At 41.1% G+C, this 25,343-nt stretch overlaps 2 protein-coding genes across 10 annotated transcripts in view; one reads left to right on the top strand and one right to left on the bottom strand.

Annotated features, from left to right (window-relative positions):
- TTC3 (tetratricopeptide repeat domain 3) overlaps nt 1–14,860 on the bottom strand; it is a 106,511-nt gene extending 91,651 nt beyond the window's left edge. For 4 of the 9 annotated variants that reach the window (XM_033131482.1, XM_033131453.1, XM_033131462.1 and 1 more), the window contains exons 1-4: nt 2,192–2,335; nt 1,307–1,349; nt 854–1,004; nt 320–407 (exon numbers count right to left, since the gene is read on the bottom strand). In XM_033131482.1, coding sequence (XP_032987373.1) covers nt 320–407; nt 854–1,004; nt 1,307–1,349; nt 2,192–2,335 — 426 coding nt within the window. Of the gene's footprint in view, nt 1–319; nt 408–853; nt 1,005–1,306; nt 1,350–2,191; nt 2,347–5,175; nt 6,848–14,652 lie in introns of those variants that run through there. The other 5 variants (XM_033131439.1, XM_033131438.1, XM_033131446.1 and 2 more) reach the window with 5 other exon arrangements.
- PIGP (phosphatidylinositol glycan anchor biosynthesis class P) lies at nt 10,372–24,652 on the top strand. The gene is given in 8 exon segments (XM_033125091.1): nt 10,372–10,392; nt 13,744–13,865; nt 14,002–14,269; nt 14,494–15,104; nt 15,631–15,734; nt 20,654–20,726; nt 22,565–22,683; nt 23,725–24,652. Coding segments are annotated over 8 exon segments (1,449 nt in total). The 3' UTR covers nt 23,856–24,652.
- The last annotated feature ends 691 nt before the right edge of the window (nt 24,653–25,343 follow it).

The following is a 25,343-nucleotide window of genomic DNA, read 5'->3' as shown; positions in this document are numbered from 1 at the left end:
ATCATTTTCAGAACCTGTAACAAAAGTTTCTACGAACCAGGAACACACTTTCATTTGTGACAAAGTCTAAGTTCTGTCCTTTAATGACAATGAGCAATCCTGGCTCTCATCATGTCGTGTCAGAACCACTAAAACAGCCACCTGCCACCTCGGCTCGCTAACACACAGAACAAGCTCACGGAGAGCAGACTCACCTCAGGTTAACCACAACTAAAACCACTACCCGGTAATTGTTATAAATTAGTAACACAGGCCTGACACCACATACACATTTACGTTGTTTAAACAGAGGGGAGAAAAGCCATATTCTACCACTTACCACAACTTTCTTTGCCAAATCCACAATATCTTCCATCAACTCAAGATGCTGTAACTTCTTCAGACTTATCTCAGAAGCATGAGAATTGCTTAAAGACAAAATTTTTTTTAAAAGATCAGGTTCTCATATATAAAAGTTCATTGAACTTCACACTGAACATGTCATACCTCAATTTAAACTATTTGGAAAAAAAAATTCTCTGTTTCTGCATTCTAGGTGACAAGCTGTTTATTAGTGGATAAAATACTATACTTTTTCCTCTCTTCTGTACTACAATGCTGGTAATTATTAACAAGCATTCATTTTTCCTTACTCAGCTTCAAATTCACCATCTCATGCTTTCTGGCATTTTATTCATTATATATAATGTTACCATGATTATTCCTTCATATCCAAATCCCAAGTATTAACTTTTTCCACTCTATTAAACAAGAGCAAAGTTGAACAGTGCACAGCAGGAGACATAAGTCTTCCGTTGCACGTAGCATCTCTCAGTCCTGGGCAATATAAAATGAATGACGTGTAGTGACTTACGTGGCCTCCACACAAGGATGCAACCGTGATATTATAGAACGGTGCTGATGTTGAAACAGAAGTGGCCAGAAGATGTATATTTTAATGGCATCGCAGTAATCTCGCAGGACAGAAACTGGTTTACTGCACCACATATTGCAGACGTCAAATTCTTAATTAAAAAAAAGTTTTTAATTAATTTTGTGTGCCTCATTTTTTAATGAATTAACATTAATTGGGAAAAAGCAAAAATGGATATGGAAAAGTAATAAATGAATAGATGAAATATTTTAACCTGTTAAGATGTTAAGAATATTTAAGTGTTGGCTAAAACATTATTTTAACAAAGAAAGGTTTTGGTTTCTAGTGAAAAAGAACAGTAAGAACAAATTTTAAGAGGTTTGTAAGTTTGTGTAAATGGATGAACTTCCCTTGATACAGTCTTTCAACAAATTAAAATACCAGTGTACTCACCTAAATTTCTCTCACTTTGGGCGTAATCTTTATATTGCCTACCCTGAAAAGAAAAAAATTATTTTGATTTGTGTCTGGTAAGATGCCAAAGTATAGTTCTTGCTTCTTAATGGAAGGATTATTAGTACTAAACTCAAAACATTTCAGTGCACACTTATATATATGCTTTGACAACAACATCTTCAACCAATGAGTCCTCAGGCCTTTCTCTGGTGTTTCCCTGAGTCTGTCTACAGGGCTCTCCTCAGCGTTCTGCTCTGCAGTCAGGAAACAGCCTCTCGCCATCACTCCTCTGGCTGCGCACCCCTGCTGCTGTGGAGGCACGTTTACCTCCGCTGCTGAAATCACCGCCTCAAACGCATGAATATAAACTTGCGTAGCACAAAAACATCTTTACTCACATAGCTCTAAATCAAAAATCTTTAAGTAAATCTTAGGGGGAAAGAGGTGAAGGGGTTAAGAAGTACAAATTGGCAGTTACAAAACAGTCATGGGGATGTAAAGTACAGCATAGGAAATATATTGCAGTAACCATGCTAAGTGCTAGGTGGGTACTAGACTGATGGAGGGGGGGTCAGTTTGTAAGTTATATAAACGGCTAACCATTATGCTGTACGTCTGAAATTAATATTAATATTGAATGTCAACTGTAATTGAAAAATAAAAAGAAAATAAAGAAGTAAATCTTATAAATTTTCATCACAAGAAAAAATTATAACTGTGTAGTGATGAATGTTAACTAGGCTTATTGTGGTGATTTCACAATATATACAAATATTGAACCATTTTATATACCTGAAACTAGTAGATAATGTCAATTATATCTCAAAAAAAAAAACTTTCAGAAGACAATGTTAAAAACAAAAAGTTAACAAATCTACTTACCACCCCATCAAAGTAAAGCTGAGTCACACGAACATAATCATTGGACGTCAATTCAGGAGCAAAGACACAATCGTCCACATAAGGACAATCTTCTAACAAGGCATAATCTGCTGCAGTGAAATCTCCCAGGGCAAAATCGTCCATGGTGCACCATCCTAAGGAAACAACACAAACCCTAATCAGCAATTAAACCACTTGAGTTTTGGGTAGTAGTCTTCCTGGCTTCTATGGCATTTTAGAAAAATACTTGGAACTTATGCCCCAAGAAAATAACTCCAATAAGAACACTGAGCTCTGAAAAATTCTCACTCTCCAATTCTTTCCCCCTCTCTCCAAATATTAGTTTAATCTACTTCTTTTTTCCTCAGGTTCAAAGTCACCAACTGTACTCTGAATTTATCTGTTTACAATCTCTTTAGATGGAGGATAATGAAGGGCATCTTATTCCTCTTGTATGTGCCTAACACGCAGTAAGCCTTCAAAGCAGTATTTGCTGAATGAACAAAAGACATCTGCCCACCGCTGCCCCTTTCTGCCATCTGCTTTTACTGTACCCTGAGCAGTATGTTATTTTACCATACATAAACTCTGCTACATTCTCAGCCTCCTGGCCAGAACTAAATCCTGATTCCTCTGAGAAAAGTTTCCTATCAGCGGCTCAGAGTCTCCTATCCATCCCTCAGTGTGTATTTGTGTCTCAGGCAACGGGGCGGAGCTGAAGTGGTACAGGGGGAGCCTGTCAATCTCTTCATTTCCCACAGCCACATTCAGACCTTCCCTCTTCCTAACAACCTGCTCCTAACACAACGACAGCACACAGGCAGCACTGCTAGATCACAAGGGTGGGCAAAAGCCTTCACGTTATCAACAACCATGATTTAAAAATAATTTCACTGGGGGAAAGGGGAATTAGGACTGGAGTTTCAGACTAAGGTTTTTTTCCCTGAAGAAAGTCCAATAATAAAGATTTATAGCTACCAGAGAAAAGCTACACAACCTAAAAATCACTGAGAAGCACAGCCGTGCATTCCTTCTAAGTCTTGCCCAAGCAATGGCTTTCCTTTCCTATCGTCAGCGCCACCATTAACACCACGTTTCACACCATTTCCGCTTCACCACTATCACCCCTCTGTGGTTAGGACAAACCAACTTTCTTTTGTCCTGAGCAAGGCCACCATCAGTTCTTGAAACACAAACCTGTTTCTGTAATTAACCCTTCTCATTATGTCCCATTTGCTGTATGAAAACCTCACAATACCAGAAGGGAAGAACAGTAACAATCTTCCTAGCAAACTACTTGCACTATTTGTCACATATTGTACCAAGCGCTCTACATGCATCATCTTATTAATCCTCACGGCAACTCTTCTCAAGTCCAATTACCATCATCTCCACTGTGCGGATGGGAAACATTCTTGGTAAAATTAAGTGATTTGCTCAAGGTCACCACACTAGGGAGCAGTCAAATCTAGGTCCTCTGATGCCAGTCTCTTCTCTCAAACACTGTATTGTACTTTATCTACTTTTCCTTGTCACTGCCACCTAGTTACCTGGTGGTTGTTCTCGTGTTTCAGACAACTAACTACCCTGTTTCCCCGAAAATAAGACCTAGCTGGACTATCAGCTTTAATGTGTCTTTTGGAGCAAAAATTAACATAAGACCGGATCTTATGTTATGTTATGTTATATATTATATTAGACCTGGTCTTATAGTAAAATAAGACCGGGTCTTACATTAATTTTTGCTCCAGAAGACGCATTAGAGCTGATGGTCCGGCTAGGTCTTATTTTCGGGGACACACGGTAGTGCAGTGTTCCCCTCTCTCCTCCACATTCTCCCGGTATCATCGTCCCAGACACAAGGCCCACGCAGATGACCCCTTCGAGACCCTAGCCTTGCAGTTTAACTACCTCAACTACAAGGACCTTCACGCCCACCTCACCGAGGCCCTTCCTTCCCAGGGCCACACCGCAGATCACTGCCCAGCTCCGAGCCGGCTTTGAAATCGTTAGCTCTGATAAGCTCCTCCGACCACCACCAAGAGCCATCGATGGCCTGACGTCTCCCCTATCTCCTGCCACACATTCCTCAATCTATCAAGAATTCTTCTTCCCATTTCTCCCATTCAAATCCTCCATTCTCATTTACTTTCGGTTTCCTACAACTGGGTTTCCATTTTCAACAAGGTCATCCGTGAATTTCTACAACAGATTGGTTTTATTAATATTACACACAATGTCTGGAACCTGATCTGTTCTGGATGAACAATATTTCCAGAGTTTAGGAATTTAACTCCAAAAGTGAGCAATGACTGGTAAAAATAAAAAGACATTTTTGTACCCAAAGTATGTCACATGCTGTGGGACATGCACTATCCTGGGAAACATATATACTTTTAAAACTGTTTGTCTTACCAACGTTTTTTGTACGTAAATACAGAGAGAGCCAAGGACTGTCTGTGACAGCCCACACGTCACCAGCATGGCATCGATTACAATACAGTTCATGCGCTCACACGCGGCTGCCTGCACCACTGTCACAGAACAGCCTGGCAGGTCTCACCCACACCACGGCTGACACCAACTGTACTGTAATTATAACACTGGTGTAATTTTTCTCTTCTATTTTGTCTTAGGCAGAGAGGCGAGGTGTCACAGTGACTATGAGCAGGGACTCGAGAACCAGACTGCCTGGGCTTGAATCCTGGCTCCCCATTTCCTGAGTGTGTGATCTTGGGCAAGTTACTTAACCTCTGTGCTTCCATGTCCTCACGTGTCAGATGAAGACAGCAGGGCTACCCTCCTGATTAATCCGTGAACGCACTGAAAGTGCCTAGACTAGTACATGGCGTGTAGGAAATGCTAGCAATATTAGCTGTCATTAGCAAAGTGTTTTTAAAACTCCATTGTGTGGCTGCTTCCAGCTAACTGGTCTGCCTTAATTGCTACTAAGTGCAAAGAGCACTGTTCAGCTTACAACTTACTTGACGCTGTTGACCACTTCCTCCTCCTCAGAACGCTTCATCTGGACTCCAAAGACCATCTTCTCCTGGTCCTCCTCCTATTCTTCTGGCTGCGCTTCCTCAGTCTCCATGGGCTCTTCTTCTCCATTCCCGCCACCCAAATGTCAACTCTCTTTTCTTTTCACGCTTACTCTCTCCTTGGGTGACCTTATCCACCACACCCATGGCTTCTCAAACAGCACTTTCTGCACTTCCATCATTTGCATAGCTTCACCGTGGTTTTGGCCATTTCCACATATCACATGTATTTTTATTTATTTGCTATTTGTCTTTTATTGGCCTCACTTGGCCTAAGTGATAATATCCATGAAATCATAGGTTTGATGTACAACTCATGCTTTTCATACACATCAGAGTAAATTTCTAACTATTCAAAAAATGTTAAGTGCTTCTCTGTATACCACTTCAGATTTTTCCATACTGTTGTAGCACGCAATGGCTGAAATGTCAAGAGCTGAAGTCTCGCAAATCTCTCCAGACTGGGTGGCATCACAAGACTTCTAGACGCTCCCTGTCAACTGCTACTGATCTTAACCAACATAGCTCACAAACCTCTCAGATTCAGTTTAGTTCACAAACAAACTTATCTTTTCCCTCAAAAACAAAGGAAACCAAGTTCTTTCTTCTTTCTGTATGTTATCAGTTCATTGCTCTACATGTCACCTGGTGACCTAATCCAGAAACCTGGGGTCACTCTAGACTCCCCATCTGCTTCAACGTTTCTACCCAACTCACCGGGAAGTCCTGTCTTTCCTACTCCCGGAAAAAGTCTAAAATTAGCACACACCCCAACTCATGCGCACTGCCACTGCCCTAGCTGTAGCTTCATCTTTTCTCCCCTGAACTAACTGAACAAGCAGTCTCTGAACCGCTGATTTGCCTTCAATCTCGGCATCCGCTAAACCTCTGATCATGACACCTGACTGCTTCAAATCATTCACAGCTTCTCTTCATCTTCAGAATCAAGTCCAAACTCCCTGCTGTAGCACAGACGGCCTTCCGTGGTCCTGTTCCTGTTTTTGTCTCCACTCACTCCGTGACATGCGATTTACCAGCCAGTCATGCTCAACTGCTTGCATTCCTAAACAAGCCTTATTCTCAAATGCCCACCGGTCCTTAACGCTGGGTTCCAGGAAACATGTCCTCATCTTTGCTATCACCAAGTTTATTTCTGTACCTCACCTCTAAGCCCAGAGCACCCTGCCTGTATCTCTTGACAGTTTTCACAGTTTGGTCATCACAGGTTTACCTCTGTAGGTTCACGATGGGCCTAGAAGATACGCTGTGCCCTACTCATCTTGATTCCCTAGCAAAGTGTTTCCCAAATTTTTATTCACATTCCCCAAAGTAGAAAACTCTGCCAAATCCACTTGCCACCTGTACTATTACTTATTTAACATTTTGCTTTAGGATGACTCAACTTTTAACTTAGATGTAAACTTGTTTTAATAGAAAAGTTGCTATCACCAAGAAATCTTACTTTTGGTAGAACAGAATCTTTTTCTAATACAAACTAAAATATACTACCAAAACTAAGGATTAAAGTAAATGACTTCTAATCCCATCAGTTATGAGGAACCAATGGGGGATTCTATCACTGCAAAACAAAGTGGGTCATGGATTTAAAATTTTCTTAATTTTGCTGACCTCATAGAAATAGAGAACATTTAAAGCCACCGTTTCCCCCCAAAAGCAACAAACCTCTAGTGAGAACTAAACCTGCAGTCAAGAGCTGCAAGTAGTAACACCAAGAGCAGTAGTGGGATCAGGACACTGAGCCCTGGACCAGAAGCAAAGTGAGAGAACTGAAAGGGGGTCCCACGAAAACCTCTTGACCCCAGCCAGAGCTGACACAAATACTATCAGAAGGAAAGCACCCCCAGTCACACTCTCAAGATTCCCACAGAGAAGGATACATCAAACAGGCGTTCTTAACTCCTGTTTGTCACCAAGGTCCCCAAGAACAGGAAGTGGCAACCCATCATGAGGGAGAGACAAGCAATAAATTTAGACCCCTTGAGAACAACAGCCATTGGGATTGCCAGATACCATCTACCAAATACCCATGGATTCAAAAAACAAGCAAGCAACATCAGACAATAAAAAATGACTGGGTATATCTAAAATCGAACCAAGTGAAACTTTTAAAAACTTAAAATATAGTGAAAAGTAAAAGAAAAAAGTGGATGGGTTAAAGAGCAGATGAGACACACCTGAAGAGAAAACTGATGAACTAGAAGATGTGCCTGACTCATCTCAGTTCCATATCACTCAGCACCATAAATGCTGGTAAAGAGACAAGGAAATGGAAAATATGAAAAAGAAATAAGTGTTCTGCAAACAGTCTAATACATATACATCCAGTTAAATTTCCAGGAGAGAATAGGCAAAAAAGTCAAAGAGAGAGAATATTTAAAGAACACAGGGCTCAGAATCTTCTAGATCTCACAAAAGACAAAACTCAGAATCAGGAAACGTATATAAAAAAGAAGATAAATAAAAAGTAATCTCTGTCTAGACTTAGAAGTGAAATGCCATTAACATCAAAGACAGAAAATCCAATGTAGCCAAAAGAAAAACAGTATTTTCTTCAAAAACGCGTAAGTAAAACTGGCAGCAGACTTTGCATGTAAAATGTCTTCACTATACACACAGAAAATAAACTATCGACCTAAAACTGTATACCCCTCAAAATTATCTCTCAAAAAGAAGGGTAAAATAAAAATAATTTTAGATGAAAATTGAGTTGACCACCAAGAGACTTGAACTAACTTCTTAAAAATACTAAATAAAAGACATAAATTGTCTGAGTTGTAAGAAAAATCCAGTAATATGTCCTTTACGAGATGTAGATATTTAAAAGAAATGACAGTAAAATGAAGGAAAGGGATATTCCAGATAAATTATCACCAAAAGAGAGGTGGGATAGACAAAACAGACACTAAGGGCAAGAACCAGAATTAGACATGGGGAGGATCGTAACATAATAGAAAAGGTTCATCAACTGGGAAAATAATGTTAAGCTTCCCTTTATCTAATCAAATAGTCTCAGGATGCATAAAAAGAAAAACATGTTAGACACACCAGAAATGTGTTAAGAAGGTTAATAGTGGGACATGGCAACACATCTCTCTCAATGATAGGTCAAAGAAAAATTAATACAGTCTGAACAACGCAATACATGTTTGATCTTATGGATACATAACAATTAGAGAATACATACTCTTCACAAGTACACACAGAGCAGTTATATTCACTATGTACAAGGCCATAAAAGCAAGGGCAAATAAATGGTTTTAAAAAGACAAAATACACATTACGTTCTCTGACAACACAATTAAGAAATAAATAACAAAAAAAATGTTAATGCACATAAGTTTGAAAATTTAAAAACACATTTCAAAAAAATTTTAAACACATAAGTCAAAGAAATCAAAATGGAAATTTAAAAACTACTTAGATTTGAAAGTTAATGAAACCACTATAAAGCCATGCTAGATAAAGCAAAAATGAACTTTAAAAAATTATAGCCTTATATACTTATACTAGGAAAAAGGAATGGCTGAAAATTAATAAGTATGCAATTTAAGTTAGAAAAATAATATAATAAACCCAAAGAAAGAAATAATAAATAAAAAAATACGAATGAACTTAAAAACAAAAATATAATAGAACTAATTAGGCCAAAAATTAATCCTTTGCTAACATTAATAAAATATACTTTTGGCAAGACTAGTCAAGAAAAAGAGAGAGGTGGCGCAGAAATAATAATGAAAATGAGAAAAGGGAACATAACTACAGATAAAACAGAGATTTAACAGGAAATTGAGACAATACCATGAACTTGATGCCAATAAACCTGAAATTTTTGTTGAAAGGACAAATTTCTAAAACTTACCAAAACTGACTAAAAGAAATAGAAAACTTGAAGTTGAAGTCCTATTACTATTCAATTTCTAATTACTACTAATTATCAGTAACTTACAATCCTTCCACAAAGAAAACATTAGAGTCAAATGATCTTACAAGTAAATTCTACCAAACTTAAAAAACAAATCACTCCAATCCAAATTGGCCCAGGGAACAGAAAAGAGGACCTACTCTCTAACTGGTATAAGGCATGTGTAACCTTAATACCAAAACCAGACAAGGTGGTCAATAAAGAAAAATGACAGGGGATTTCATTCATAAACAGACACAAAAATCCTAAGTAAAATATCAGCAAACTGAATCCAGTAGTTCACAACAAGATAATTCATCAAGATCAATTTGGGTTTATCTCAGGGAAGAATGTAAGAATTAAGAATTTTTAAAATGTATTAACTGGAATCCATTACATTTAACAGACTAAAGGAGAAAAACCACAAGATATTCTCAACAGATGAAGGAAAAAAAAGGATGTGACAAAACTGCAAAGACTCGGCTAACTTAATAAAGGGTATCTACAAAAACTCATAGCAAACATTATTTTTAATGGGGAAGCGTTCCTTTAAAAATCAGGAAGAAGACATGTATGCCCCCTATAATCACTTCCACTGAACACAGATCTAAAAGCATGCCAGCATATTAACACAAGAAAAACATATTAAAAGAGAAAATAGTTGAAAGGAAAAACCAAAAGTGTCACTCTTGTCAAATGATATAATTATTCACATAGAAACTCAAAAGAATTACAGAAAATATATTAGAAATAATCAAAGTTTATCAAACGGATAGCTAAAGATCAATATAAAAAATCCGTTAAATTTCTACTTACTAACCATAAATAGTCAGAAAACAGAATCTTAAAAAAAAAACACTATTGATAATAGCAACAAACTACTAGAAACATTGTAATCAACATTTAAGTGTCAGATCTGTATGGAGAAAATTACAAAACTGTATTAAAAGACATTAAAAACCTAAGTAAATGAAAATACATACCATGTTCCCAGACAGGAAGGTTCAAATATCTTAAAAATTTCAATTCTCCCCCAAATTGATTCAGTCAATTTCAATTAATTCTCAAAGTTTTCATGTCACGTGACAAGCTGATTCTTAAAACAAGAACAAAGATCCAAGAGCAGCCGAGACGCAAGCAGTCCCTCGCCCCAGACATCCAGATTTCTGGTAAAGCTATAGCATTAATAATTACGACAGTGTGGTATCTACACGGAGATGGACAAGTGGCACAGAAAGGTGAGCCAGTAACAAACCTACGTATATAGAAACTAACATTGTAAAAGTGGTCCGGCACATCACTGGTGAACAGAGGGCTAATTCAGTGGATGGTATGAGGACAACTGTAGCCACTTACGGGGAAAAAGTGAATGTACACCACTGTCTCACACCATACATCAAACTCAATACCAAATGGATTATGAAATTAAATGTGAAAATATTTCTTTTAAAGCTTCTAAAAGGAAACACAGGAGAGTCTTTACAATCCTAGGGCTAAGGAAAGTTTCCAATTAATTACATTAAAATTAAGAACTTCTGTTCACCAGAATACACCATAAAGAGTGAAACGACAGGCCATGAACTGGAAGATATTTATAGTGCATATAGTCAATAAAGGATCAGAGATTACCAGTTTATTAGTTTTAAAAGACAACACAATAAAAAAATGGGTAAAGTTATGACCAGGTTATTTCACAAAAGGAAAACATGGTTCATAAACATAGGAAAAGACGTTCAAACTGATTAACAATCAAAGAAATGCAAATTAAAACCACAATGATACATTTCATATCCATTTGATTGGCAAATATTAAGAAGTCTGCTGATAAGTGTTGGAGAGGATATAGGTCAACTATAACTCTTACACACTACTAATCAAAGTATATAAATTGACAAACCTGCTGACCAAAGTATAAGCTGGTACAACCTCTGCAGAAAACAATTTGGTGTATTTTTGAAAAGTTGAACATTCATACTCTATAACCTAGCAATCCCACTTCTAGCAAATAGCTTACCACAGTCGTATTCCAATCCTTTTTATTCACAAACCACCAAAATCCTTTCAAATATTACATATTCTTTTCACTTTACGATGACATTTTAAAAATTTCAGCCTAAGTCTAAATAATTTCAAAGGATGAATGTCTGGAGTATCACAGTGACATTTTAAAGTAAAACTGACATACCATTGGTTTAAATTATGTTATAATTATTATAGCACAGAACTGATAAAAAAAAATAACTACATATGCTGATAAACATAAAAAATGAGCTTTTTTTTTTTTTTGGAAATGCAGCTCTTGAGAAGATATGCAAGTACCTCGATTAGAAGAGGCTTTTCCTAACACTGTACACTGTATTTTAAATCATCCCTTTGTTTCCTGTGGAGAGTTTTTCCACTGGGGGCAACGCCCTAGCAGGCATCCACGTAGGTGAGGAGTATGCCTTCCTCCTCTGAGGTAGAAGCCTACTGCGAAAGGGGCGGTGGGAAAGTAGAACCAGAAGGAGGCTTCTACCATAGCCTCAGGCATTACCAATGCTAGGGAGTACACATGGAATTTAAGGATCTATAAATTGATTCATTAGTAGCACTGATGCCCAAATACGCCCCAGAAAAATCTTCATTACTCCCCTGGGGGGGTCATATATCCAGTGTGAAAATTAAAGAAATTCTTGCAACTGTGTACCAGAAGATATGTACAATAATCTTTGTAATGCCAAAACCTAGAAATAACCAAACGTTCATCAACAGGAGAACTCATACACTGTGTTATATTCACCCGTGGAATATTACACAGCAGAGAAAATTAATGACTTACATCTATACTCAGTATCAGTGACTCAGAAACATAACATTGAATGAAACAAGCAAGTTCCAGAAAATCGTATCCAGTATTTAAAAAGAAAACAAAAAAAACCCGCAAAAACAACAGAAACCATATAATACATTCTTGAAGGATGTATACATATCTGATAAAATTGCTTTTAAAAAGGAATGACATACAGAATTCAGGATAGTAATCACTCTGGAAGTGAGCACATTCAATATTGGTCATTTTGATTCTTGGATTGAGTAGTGGATTGACAGATGTTCATTTTACTGTTTTGCTTCACAACTTGCATATGTTACATGTATTTTGAATGTATCAAATATTACATTAAAGAGAAAAAAGATTTTAAAAAACCATTCATCATATGAAAGTATTAAATCACCTCACCTGCCACTAGAGAGGTACGTATACCATGAAAATTACTATCTTTACATCAATCATAGGAACTAACATACAGTAGGTACAAAATAAGTGTCTGCTGGAATTAATCTTATGAGGACCAAATGAGATAAAGACTAAGCCAGTTAGCTGTGAGAGATGAACCCATAGGCTGACACCCGGCTAGAGGAGAAGCCAAATTAAGCTGCAAGCTCCAGTTATAAGGAAGCTGGTGAGTAAAGAGAAGGCAAAAATGTAAAAGTCTGATAACATAAACTGTTAGCAAGGATGTGAGGAAGTGGGTATCCTCACTCAGTACCAATGACAGTGAAAATTAGTACAACCATTTTGAGAGCTTCTGTGATATTTGGTTAAGTTGAAGATACACATATCCTACTATCTAGCAAATCTACTACTCGGTGTATTTCCTAGAGAAACTTCCAAATGTATGCACAGCAGACAAGTACAAAGATGTTTATTGCAGGATTGTTTTTAGAGTCAAAAACCAGAAACAACTTAAAAGTCCATCAATAGGGAAATGGATAAATTATGGTATATTCATACAATGGAATTCTATACCAGCAATTAAAATTAATGAACCAAAGATAACAATTATTCAATTTATTTGTATATAAATCTCAAAATGTAATGCTGATGGAAAAAAACAAGTTGCAAAAATCACATTGTTTCACACCATTAGTTTAAAAAACACACATTATATTATTGTTATGGATTCACCGTGATCCAAGTATGCAATATGCAATGGAATGATATACACAAACCTGAACACGGTGGCTACCTCTAGAGAAGGAGGGGGAGGAACTGACAGCACCTCCAATATCTGCAATTTTATTTCTTAAAAAAAAAAAAAAAAGCGGATTCCCCCCTCTGTATTGTATATACGAAATATTCCAGAAATTTAAAAAAAGGAAAATTAGGCCAGAGTAAGAAAATTGAGCAAATGAACAGACAGAAACAGACACCAAAAGGCAGCCCTTGAGCGCAAAGCACGAACCTTTGAGCAAAAGGAGTAATTGGGTCCCTAATGAGTTTTTTCCCCCTGCGTATCCTTACAAAGAATCCCATTTCCCTCAGGATAAAATGCAAATTTCTTCTTAAAAAAAAAAAAGTCCCAACTAGAGCTGTAACTATGAGAAAACTGCTCCCGGGGAGGAGTAAAATCTGTAAAATGTCCACCGTGTGTCCCTCGCCAGGATGTCGGGCAGAATCAAGGGAGGGAATTTATGGGAACGCCACATAACACTGTAGAACCGTTAAGTATTATCAAGAACGCCAGCGTCGGCTAGAACGTAGCATTGCGCAGTTGGTGTGTGCACATATTTTTGGAGCAGTCTTCAATCAAGGGGCTTTGGGCATCTAGGGCGCCTCTGGAAAAGGCACGCCGCCCTGGTACCAGCCCAAATTCACCTATTCCTCGGTTCGAGTTTTGGTCCTTGCCCCCACCTTACGAACAGCCTGGCTCCACAGGCCGCACCTGACAACGTAAACACTACGCAGCAGCTGGCTAGACCCGCAGCGGTCCTCCCTCTCGGTTAGCCGCGGGGGAGGGAGGATGCTCCGAGGGGGTGCGGGGGAGGAGAGAGCGCTGCGTTCATTTCCCCTCTCGTTTCCCTTCTAGGGGACAGGAGGGGCCAGCCCCGGACTCGGCTGCCATTCTCAGGAAAACAGGTGGCGCAGACAAACACACAGAGGACAAAGCGTGCACTGATGTTCACGAACACTCGCGAACGAAAACCCGCACACAGATCATGCACTCGACAGGACCCAGGCGCGGCACGCGCACAGAAACGCGAGAACGCGCACACGGGTGGGCGATGCTCGATGCGTGGGTCACGACTGCAGGAGGCGCGGCCACGCGCGCCAGGGACGCGCACCCCCCGGAGAGGGTTTGTGACACAAAGTGGGGGGCTACCCACACGGGCCGGGGGCGCCCAGGCCGAGTCTGGGAAGAACCCACACGCACACAAAGGGGCCAGGAGGCGACACACGGGCGTGTGTTCGCGCCCTCGGGCCGGGAGACCCCTCGCCTAGCAGGGGTGTCACCCTCAAGACCAGGGTGCGCGGGCGGCAAGGGGATGCGCACACAAAGGAGCTACTCCCATTCCCGCAGACACCGGAGGGGCCCACGTTTGCAGAAGGGGAACATCGGACAAAAGGGACACACCCACTGGGGCCGACAAAGGCGGTCCCACACACCCCCAGCGCACCGGCACCCCGACCCACGCACACAGTGGGCACCACAGAGAACGACGCACACACCCACACTCACCACACACCCACGGAGGGGGTGTGGAGGGCCCCTCTCCCCGGGCATCTTGGCTGTAGCGCGACAATGTGACACATCCAGGAGCCCTGCCGCGCGCCAGGTGTGCACTCACCCGGGCCCGCAGCCCGCGAGCCTCGGACGCGGGCCGCCGCCACCGCCAGGGGCCCTCCACGTCTGCCAGCCGGCGGGCGCGAGCGGGCAGTGGCGCAGGCAGCAGAGCGTCACGTGGACCGCAGCGCACATGCGCGGTCGTGCCGCCCCGCCCCTCCCCCTCGGCGGCGGCAAGCGAGCGATCCCGCCGGCCCCCGCGCTGGCGAGCTCCAGACAGTCGAGGGTCGCGGTGCGCCTGCGCCCGGGCGGGGGGCGCCGTCTCCTCCTGGCCTTCGCTCAGTTTTCCCTCTCTCACCTCGCGGCGGCTCCCGGTTCGGCGCTTGCGCAGGAGACTCAGCGCTGAGGTAGTCGAGCTGTTGGGAGGGGCCCAAGTGGGCCCTTGAAGGACTCAAGGTCGAGGGCCACCCCACCCTTCAGCCTCGAATGAGACCCAGAAGGCCCCCCTCAGAAGGGCAGAACCGGGCACTGGGCGCCGCAGCCCAGGCCTGGGGAGGCCGCACGGGCCTAGTCGGCCGCCCTGCCTTGCCTTCCCTGCTGGGAGGCCAAGCCTGCATAGATGGAGGGGCGTCTGGCCCTCCCCCCCCCCAGCTGTCCGCTCCCGTCCCCTCTCCAGGGTGTGCGCGCGTGCACGCGAGGGTTGGAGGCTGGTGTGCGCGTGCACGCAAGGCTTGGGGAGCTGATGTGTGCGTGCGTGCGTGTGAAAGCGGGCGTGTGTTGGGGGTGTGTGCGCACGATGGCAGTTGGCGGTGGTTCAGGCTGGAAAAACACTGCAGAGGCTGTGCTGTGCCCGTAGCAAAGCGCTGAGGTTATAACAGACCAGTGGTGAAGGGGAGTACGTCACTGACCGGTGGTTGTGTTTCTTTCCCACAGATTGTCTAAAGCCACGGGGAAAATGGTAGAAAATTCACCGTCGCCACTGCCAGAAAGAGCGATTTATGGCTTTGTTCTCTTCTTAAGCTCCCAATTTGGCTTCAGTAAGTACTTCCCTGATAAATGGCCATGCCCTTTTTCTGGGGTTCAAGGACAAGTAAATTACAGCATTTGTTCTTAGAATGTGCACACATGGACTGTGTTTCTTTCTACCTACGTCTCTTTTTAAGAAAACCCGAAGGGAACTCACGTTTGTTCAGAGTGTCTTACATGCCAGATACTAACCTAAAAAACAAATATTTATACAGCACCAGACAGCATTGCAAAGTGAATAAAACCTACTCTCTGTGGTCATAGTCTTCTGGACAAGACAGACAAATCAACAATAAACAGTGTGATGAGTGCCACGGGAGCCCTGTGCAGAGACATGAAATCAAACTGAGAAATCAGTTAGCTTTCTTCCCAACGATAAGGAGAAGTGGGATGACCTTGAATGAAAGCTTTGAAAGTGAGAACTTTGGCATGGCTCCAGTGTGGCATGTGGGGGTTAGGGAGTGAAGGGAATTACGCTAGAAGTCAGGCGCACTTTACATCCTGAACCTGTAAAATAAGATCCCATTTTACAGATAAGTAAACTCACTGCATGCTCACTGCAACAGTAATACCCAGAGACGCAGCAGACACGTCTCTCCCCAAAAGGATTTAACAATTATGAGGGAAATGAGGGAGAAAATTGGGTGCCTATGATCCAACTTTTTCGAATTTTGTGGCAACCAGGGAAGTGGATGTGTGGTCATGCTTCTGAGTCCTAACTGCATCAGAATCGCTAGCCAAGCTGTCGGATAGGGGACTCTATGGAGTGAAGTTATAACTTGAGTTCCAATCTTGACTCCTCCATGTAATAGCTGTGTGATCTGGGACCATTTACTTAACCTCTCGGAGCCTTCAGATTCTTCATCTGTAAAAGGGTTGGTGATAATGTTTATTGAATGCTTATTATTCACAGCCCTATGAGGTACATATTGTTGTTACTGTCCTCACTTTACAGACGAGAATACTGAGGCACGTGGGATTTAAGTAATGTGCTGAAGGTCACACAGCCAGTAAATGACAGAGCTAGAATTTGAACCCAGACACTGGGTTGACTTCACCTTGCTGCCTCTTACGGCTAGTGTGAGGATTAATTGCCGTAATTTATGCAAAGCACTTAAAACAATGCATAGGAACAATAAGTACTTAATAAATGTTAGCTGCTGTTACTATCAACATCGTCCTTTTTGTGAATCCCTGTTCTATAGTGTATTTGAAGGATTAGAAACTATACAAATAAATAAAAGCAATGACTTTAAGACTTAAATCCAGTAATACCCACAAAAAAAATTAATTCAACAAGTTTTGGAGAGCTTGCTGTGTGCCGGGCCCTGCTCTAGACCAAGGAGGATGAAACGACCCAAAATTTCCTGCTTTCGTAGACTTTTCATTCTAGCAGATCTAGAAAGCCAATGGACAAATTAAGTACAACACATATAATGTCAGATGATGGCATGTACTTAATTTCTCCATGGGGAGAAATTAACAAAGAAAACCAGAGGAGAAATGGGAGGGGGTTGCTGTTTTAAAAACAGAAGTCTGCAAGTGCCTTGCTGAGATGAGGTTTAAGCACAGAAAAAGGCGAATTAGCCAAGTGGCATCGTGGGGAAAGAGCGTCCCAAGCACAGAATAGCCAAATGTAGAAACCCTTAGGAAGAAGCATGCCTGTGGATTCGAGGAACAGATGGAGATCAGTAAGGTCGAAGCCTGAGAAAGTGAGGCAGAAAATAATGGGATACAGGAGGTCAGAGGTCAGTACCCAGCAGTAATGATAAAATTAGGTGGTGGGTGCAGGAGGGTTGCATAATTCTCTCGACACTGAAATAGTCACTGATTTAAAAGCACGGTAATTGTCAGTCTGCTCAGGCCGCTATAACAAAAGACCGTAGAATGAGTGGCTTAAACTATAGACGTTTTTTTCTCACAGTTCTGGAATCCAAGAAGGGCAGGAACAGGATGCCAGCATGGTTGGGTTCTGGATACGTCCCTCTTCCTGGCTTGCAGACAGCCACTTTCTTGCTGTATCCACACAGGGTGGAGAGAGAGCAGATGTGCAAGCCCTGGTCTCTTCCTTTCTTAAAAGGACACTAATGCTGTCACTGGGGCTCCACCCTCATGACCTCGTCTAAAGCCCCCTCATTCCCAAAGGCCCCACCTTCAGATACCACCACATTGGGGATTAGGGCTTCATATGAAATTGAGAGGGACGCAAACATTCTGTCCATACAGTAATTATAGAAAATAATAGCTTTAAGGGAAATAGGGGAAATGATAGGGAGCGTTGAGTGGGGTGGGTGGGACACAGCTGGAATTGCAAGTTACTGGGGAAAGCGTCTCAGAAGACATAAAGGAAGAGAAGGGACAGTAATACATGTGTTAGCTGCTGCTTCTGTTATTATCATCAATGTCATCATTTAAAGAGCCAAGGGAAGGACGTTCCAGGCAGACCGTACTCACGATAAGCCCAATGGCCCCAAGACACTGGAGCTGGAGCTCTTGTGCCCCAGGCCTAGACAGTGGAGAGCTGGGCAGGAGCCAAATCATTTAAGTCCTTGCAAGCCCTGCTAAGGAGTGTGGGTTTTATTCTAAGCACATTGAAGGGTTTGAGCAGGCAAGTGGTAGGGTTGGATTTATACTTCTGCAAGATCACTCCACTGTGTGGAGTGACTGCTCAGGTATTCTCTTTCTTTTGGGTTGAAGTTACAAGTCACTCACTCAGGCAACCTGGGAGTTGTTCTTACTTGTAATTTCCCTTCTCCGCCTCACTCGTTCACCCGCACCTGTCACTGAACCTGATGGGACCTCTTACCACCTCCGCTCTAACACAGACACGCAACCATCACAGTGACTCACTTGAGATGCAGACCTGAATTCCCCTGCTTAAAACCTCGGATTGGAGTGTGAATAGTTATTTCTCTTCGTATTTTGCTATATCTGCAAAGTTAAAAACTCACAGAATATCCAGTTGTCCCCATTGCCCAAAGCATAAAGTCCGTGTTCCTTGTACAGGATTTTTCATTAGTTGGGACCTGTGTTTTCCAGCTTTATTTCTCAACTCTCACCACCTTATGCTTTATGTCCTAGCCACTCTAAACTGCTGCCAGCTTTGCACAAATACATCCCACTTCTCCTCACCTCCATGTTATTATTTAATGCTCTTGCTGCTGCCTGAAAGCAGGGTGTGGACACACTGCTTGGGTTCACATCCCAACGGAGTCACTTTTAGCTGGGAGATCTCGGGAAAGTTACCTAAATTCCCTGAGTCTCACAATTTTTTCTTCAGCAGATTAGGGATAATAATAGCACACACCTCAAAAGGGTTTGGAGAGGGTGAAGTAAGATAACGCACGCGACGTTCCTGCCACTTACGTTTGACTCATTCCTGTTTCTCGCACTAATTCGTGAGAATAGGGACCGCGTCATATTTTTCTGTGTAGCCTTGACCTTTACATAGTGCCTGGCATACAGTAGAGGTTCAATAAATGCTTATTCATTTAATTAATTAAATAAATTACTTCCATTTGTGAATTTATTTTGTTTCCCCACTATTTGTATTTTATTAACCTTAAAAACTATCTTAAGCTTCAAAGCCAGTCCCTTGTACCCTTTCCCCCTACTATCTAGCCACACCAGATCTCTCTTGCTGTCTTTATGGGTCATGGCATGGAATACCCTCTTCCCTTTCTTCCTTCCTTCCTTTCTTCCTTCCTTCCTTCCTTCCATCTGCAGGCCCAACCGTAAACATTTTTTATCTAGCTAAGCCCTTATTCGTCCTTTATTCCCCAATTTAGTCCCTTCCTCCAGGAAATCTTGCCTGACCATTAATACTGACTTCGTCACCACAGTGTGTGCCATTTTTTACCTTCTTATGTGCCCCTGTATCATTTATTACTCGCTCATTAGCACTTACCACAGTGGAGTGAAAATATCAATTCACTCGACTGTTGCCCACTAGATTTTAAGCTTGTGGAGAGCAGAGGCCTTCTCTTACGGGTTCACTTTTGTATCTCACGCTCCTGCCATACAGAACTCTGTAATACATATTTGTTGAGAAAAATACTAACTATCATCATTACTGTAGGTAGTTTGGAATTTGCCTCTGCCACTTTCCTGGGCAGATGATGTAGCATTTCTAAGATTCCATCTCCTCTGTAAAAATGGCATAATACCTCATAGGATTGTTTTGAGGATTAAACGAAATAAAGCATGTTAAGTGCTAAGAAGTCTGCTTACCCCACAGTGAGTACTCGGAAGTTCGCTGTTACTACATAGGGACAGCAGTAAAGGGTGCCACAAAGACTTGGATTGAGGGAAAGAAGATTGCATTCTGCGGGCTAAGGCAGAAGCCCATCATGGAGTGGATTACACCGAGGGTAGCTAAGTTCATCTGTAAGCAACTCAATGTCTACAATTATTTCAGCCCCTTGGGCTGAAGTGTTGGACACCTACTATGCATAAAGCAAATCACTAGGTGCTATAAGAATTACAAGACTTGGTAAGGCATGATTTCTGCTCTTAAATTCCTTAAAATATAGTGTGAGAATTAAGACATGTTAAAAAAAATTGACTAATGGAGGACAAGGGGAGTTGTTGTTTAATGGGTATTAGTTTTTAGATTTGCAAGATGAAAAAGTTCTGGAGATCTGTTTCACAGCAATGCAAGTATACTTAACACTACTGAACTGTACACTTAAACATGATTAAGTTTTACAGTAAATTTTGTTATTTACCTCAGTTAAAAGGGGACTAATATAAAGTAATTGTGATGACTTATAAGAATGATACAGGTAAGGAGCTAGAAAAACTGAAAGGAGGGGGAAATCATTTCTGAGTGAATGGGGGAAGCTGCACATGAGCTTTTTTGTTTTATCTGAACCTTGATAAATCACATGCATGCCTTACTGACTTTTTTTTTTTAACCCCCCTTCTACAGTACTGTATCTCGTGTGGGCTTTTATTCCCGAATCTTGGCTAAACTACATAGGCTTAACCTATTGGCCTCAAAAGTAAGTTTAATATATTGCTTAAATAAAATAAGGGTGTATTAATGCTGTTTTGAAGGATCAGATTTTTCCTTAAGACTACTCAACTATTAAATATTTATTCTCTTAAGATACATAAATAGCCATATAGAAATTTAAAGCTTTTTAACAGTCTTATTGATATACCTCTAATTAAAGATGATGGGGTGAACACACACGTTTATCTGCGTTTCCTCCCATCTTACTACAGTAACTCTACAGAAAAAAATTGTTTTAATCTATAAACCCACAGGAGCAAATAGTGGGGTAGCAGGTAAGAAGGATCAACAAAATTTTGGGAAGTGGATTGCAAATAGCTGAGAGGTAGCTGACTTAATTTCCACTTTAGCCATATTGCCGAAGTAGGGAAGCCAAAAAGAATATCTGTGCCCTACATGCCAGAAAGGCTCACAAATTGCAGGGTACCAGGTAGTTACATTAACATGTAACTCTGGATTGGGCTGAAAACAGTGTTTAAAGAGGGTTAGACCCTCAAATCCCCCTCCTCAGCCCTCAAAGTGGGGAGACTGACCTGACCCTCCCCTGTGGAAGACAGGAGTTTTGCCCTCTGGAAAGCTGAGTAAGTTTCTAGACACTAGGTCTAACTGAGCCTGGAAATAAAGCACCTTACTGAAACCAGGGAAGTAAGTGAAAACCATTGTATTGCTGAATATAAGATTCCCCCCAAGCACCTTTCCTCACTAGGCTCTCATGCTTGTGGTTGCCAGGCTTATTCCACCCTACCCCTCCCAGCAAAACACAGGAGGTTCCTCCCTGAGGAAGGTCACCAGCTCAAAAGAAAGTCTGTACAATCTCTGACATTTGGAGGTCCCCCAGTGACATGGCCAGGTCTCCTATAATGAGGCTCACACATATACAGTCCTTCCAACTGCTTTGTTAGTACTGCATTTTTAAATATGAGAGGGCAGCCATAACTTATCAGACATTTTTAAAAGCCTCTAAGATGAAATGCAAAAGAAAACAGGGAACTTGAAGGAAATGGAGCTAATGGAAGGAACAGAAGGAAATAACTATGAAACAACAGAATGTTATAAAAAGGGAATGGTCAAGGAATTACTGTTTTTGTAAATTATAAATATGATAGCCAAATTAAAATTCTAATTGAAGAGTTAGAAGGTAAAGCAAAGGTAATCTCCAGAAAGTGGAACAAGCGACTTGATGTGCTCTACTCTGCTGAGAGGCATATTAGTCCCATCAGAGAACTTGAGGGGTGAGTATTGACAGGTACGTGGGCAACGAAGCAAACAGGCAAATAGATATAATCACTAATTCCTGGAAAAACAAAAAATTGTGCAAGAAAACATAGTAATAATAATACCAGGCTGCTCAATTGCGAACATTATTTATATAGTCCCAATAATTTTTAAAAACTGCAGATATGGCCAGAAATTCTGATGTAAGTATAGTAAGAAGATAGGACAAAGGTGAGAGGTCAGAGTATAAAACAGCTAAATTCCTCATCTCTATATAGGAAATCCAAAGAAAGTGTCTGAAATTGAAAAAATCCAGAAATAATAATATGAGTACATTGTGTAGCAATGTGGAGGTAAATATCAAAAAAGAAACAGCTCAGGTGCTAAAAGTGGTCCTTTTTGGGGAGTAAGACTCCAGGGTCCCGTCGGGTAGGGGATACAGGGTTGCAGCTTTTTATTACAGGCCTTGTAGAACTATGTGCCTATCTCGTATGTACATGTGTTACTTTAATAAAAATTTAAATTAAACGTTAAGTTATTATGTTAACCTAGTGATGGACCCTTAAGGACGTTTTGGGAACTTCACTACCTACTTGAACCTTCTTGCAGGTACTGGGCATTGGCGGTGCCCGTCTACCTCCTCATCACTATAGTGATCGGTTATGTGCTCTTATTTGGAATGAACATGCTGAGTACCTGTCCCCTGAACTCCGTCAACACAATCACAGGTCCGTTTATATCAAAGGAAAGTGCCGGGGGAGGGAGGAGTGGGCTGTTAGCGCTTTTATGAAGAAAAGCAACCGAGAATAGGCTGCAATAAGTGACACATTGTTGGCACAGGAAAAAGAACCTAGGAGAACTTAATAGAAAGTTACACCAGAGATGTTTACGTGGGGGACATGAGTTCTGATGAATGTGCTGTGTGTGGCACTAGTAACAGGCGTATTGCCTAGAAAACAGCAAGTAGGAAATAGGGTCCTCGGCATCTTTGCCTGAGAGAAACTTTGTTCACACAGGCCGTGCTGAAGGGGATGGCGCGTAGGTCCGTGCACCCCTGTCCAGGAGGAGGGACTTGGGGTGTGTCCTTCTCAGGATCACTGTGCACAGCTGAGCCCAGTTATGTGGGTAGACGCTCACAGCTTTTGCAGTTCTGTTTTATAAGTTCTTTTTTTCAAGTCTAAAGATTAAAATAAGTTAGATTCCTAAACTTGCTTAGATTTTAGAAAGTGACATATTTTTCAAGTTCCCTGGTATGATTTTTGTTTTAACCTTTCAAAATCTTTTTTCTTAAGCCTATACGATATATTTTGAAAATCCTAGTATTCTTATGTTTCTTTTCTGATAATCTACTGTATTCCCTGCATTCTTGACTGGAATTGAAGCAAATAGACAATTTGTGCAGAGAAGGGAAACTATTAAATTTGTACAAACGATCGTTCCAAATGGCTTACTAGTTTTCGGGTGTTGATTTAAATATATTTTCTAAGCCTTCATAGAATTCTGTTCCTATGAGAAATGTGTAAATGGGACTTTACATCATTGTACAGTTGAAATATTTCTTATCCAAGCTGGAGGTGCAAAAAAGTACTTTGCTGATTTCTATTCTAATTAGGACATTTCTTCTATAAAGAGAGAATTCAAGTCATCTTTTAATTATATTTAAATGTATTTATCATTATCCAAACATTTTGATATTAGGTCGTGAGTCTCCATAAACCACAGTGACTGTCGAAGAAACTGCTGAGATAAAGTCTTTTGTTCTTTTACAGATAACTATGCTAAAAGTCAACAGCGGAAGAAATACCAAGAAGAGGCCGTCCCAGCATTGAGAGATGTCTGTATTAGTGAAGTAAACCAAATGTTCTTTCTTGAAGCCAAAGAACTTTCTACCAACAACTAAATTATATATAGACTAACTATAAGTTTTTGACAAAATTTTTTTTTCTTTAATTTTATTGGGGAATATTGGGGAACAGTGTGTTTCCCCAGGGCCCATCAGCTCCAAGTCGTTGTCCTTCAATCTAGTTGTGGAGGGCACAGGTCACTGGCCCATGTGGGAATTGAACTGGCAACCCTGCTGTTCAGAGCTTGTGCTCTAACCAACTGAGCCATCCGGCCGCCCCTGGACATAATAATTTTGACCTTAATTGTCTCTCTTATGAATACCTGGTATTGAAATACTTTAAAAAATGTAAGTTCAACTTCTCTTAAATTCCATTAATATTATAAATGTTCTCAAATATTCATTGTTAATGGACAGAATAAATAAAATACTACATTACCATATAGCAGACTATTTAAAAAAATAAGTATCAGTAGAAGCGAGAAGTCCCTTCACAGAGTGGCTCATGTCGTCATTTTCAAAGTCCAGTTATACCCTTCCTGCTGTTTATTCTTAGGGGCCCACAGCTCAGGACAAAGGTGAGAGGTCAGAGTATAAAACAGCTAAATTCCTCATCTCCATATAGGAAGTCCAAAGAAAGTGAAATTGAAAAAAATCCAGAAATAATAATATGAGTACATTGTGTAGCAGTGTGGAGATAAATATCAAAAGAAACAGCTCAGGTGCTAAAAGTGGTCCTTTTTGGGGAGTAAGGCTCCAGGGTCCCGTCATGGGGGATACAGGGCTGCAGCTTTTTATTGCAGGCCTTGTAGAACAATGTGACTATCTTGTATGTACATGTGTTACTTTAATAAAAATTTAAATTAAATGTTAAGTTTAAATTAAATCTAAATTAAATCAGATTTGGGGGAGGTTCCATCTAATGTGTGTGTCTTTGCCATCAGATTCATGTCTGAGACACAAACAAGTAGACTGAATACTTACTGTGTACCAGCTATTCTTCTAGGCCCTGGGGATGTAACACTGACCATACATTTTAGAGGTAGATGGAGGTAGACCAAGCAAATAAACAAGAAAATGTTCTTTGTAATGAGTGCTATGCACAGAAGATAGTAAATGTTCTACAAAGTAAAGGGTTGACTGCTTCAGATTGAGTGGCCAGGGTAGGCTGCTCAGTGAGAGGCATTTGAGGCTGAGATTTAATTAGCAAAAACAGGAGCCAGTCATATAGATATTGGAGAGGCAGGATGAGTTGCCAAGTTCCAAGCAGCTAGGGCACAGACCTTCAAATGGGAAGGAGCTTGGTGTGGCCTAAGGACAGAAGGCCAGCAGGGGGCCCCAAGCATGTTGCTGAGGACGTGTCGTCTGGGGTGAGCCCGGAGAGCCCCAGCCCTGTCCTTGGAGGGCTCCGTAGGCCAGTGTAGGAAGTCTGGATTTAAGTGCCAGTGTGATGAGTTGGCGGCACTTTAGATACTGAGTGACTGGCAGGCTTGAAGGAAATGACAGCCCGATTTATGATTTTAAAAAGCCACTGGCTCACACAAT

Source organism: Rhinolophus ferrumequinum, chromosome 2 (assembly GCF_004115265.2).
Source record: "Rhinolophus ferrumequinum isolate MPI-CBG mRhiFer1 chromosome 2, mRhiFer1_v1.p, whole genome shotgun sequence".
Taxonomy (NCBI): domain Eukaryota; kingdom Metazoa; phylum Chordata; class Mammalia; order Chiroptera; family Rhinolophidae; genus Rhinolophus; species Rhinolophus ferrumequinum.
Note: the sequence above shows the minus strand (reverse complement) of the source record. Positions and strands in the feature narration are given on the sequence as shown.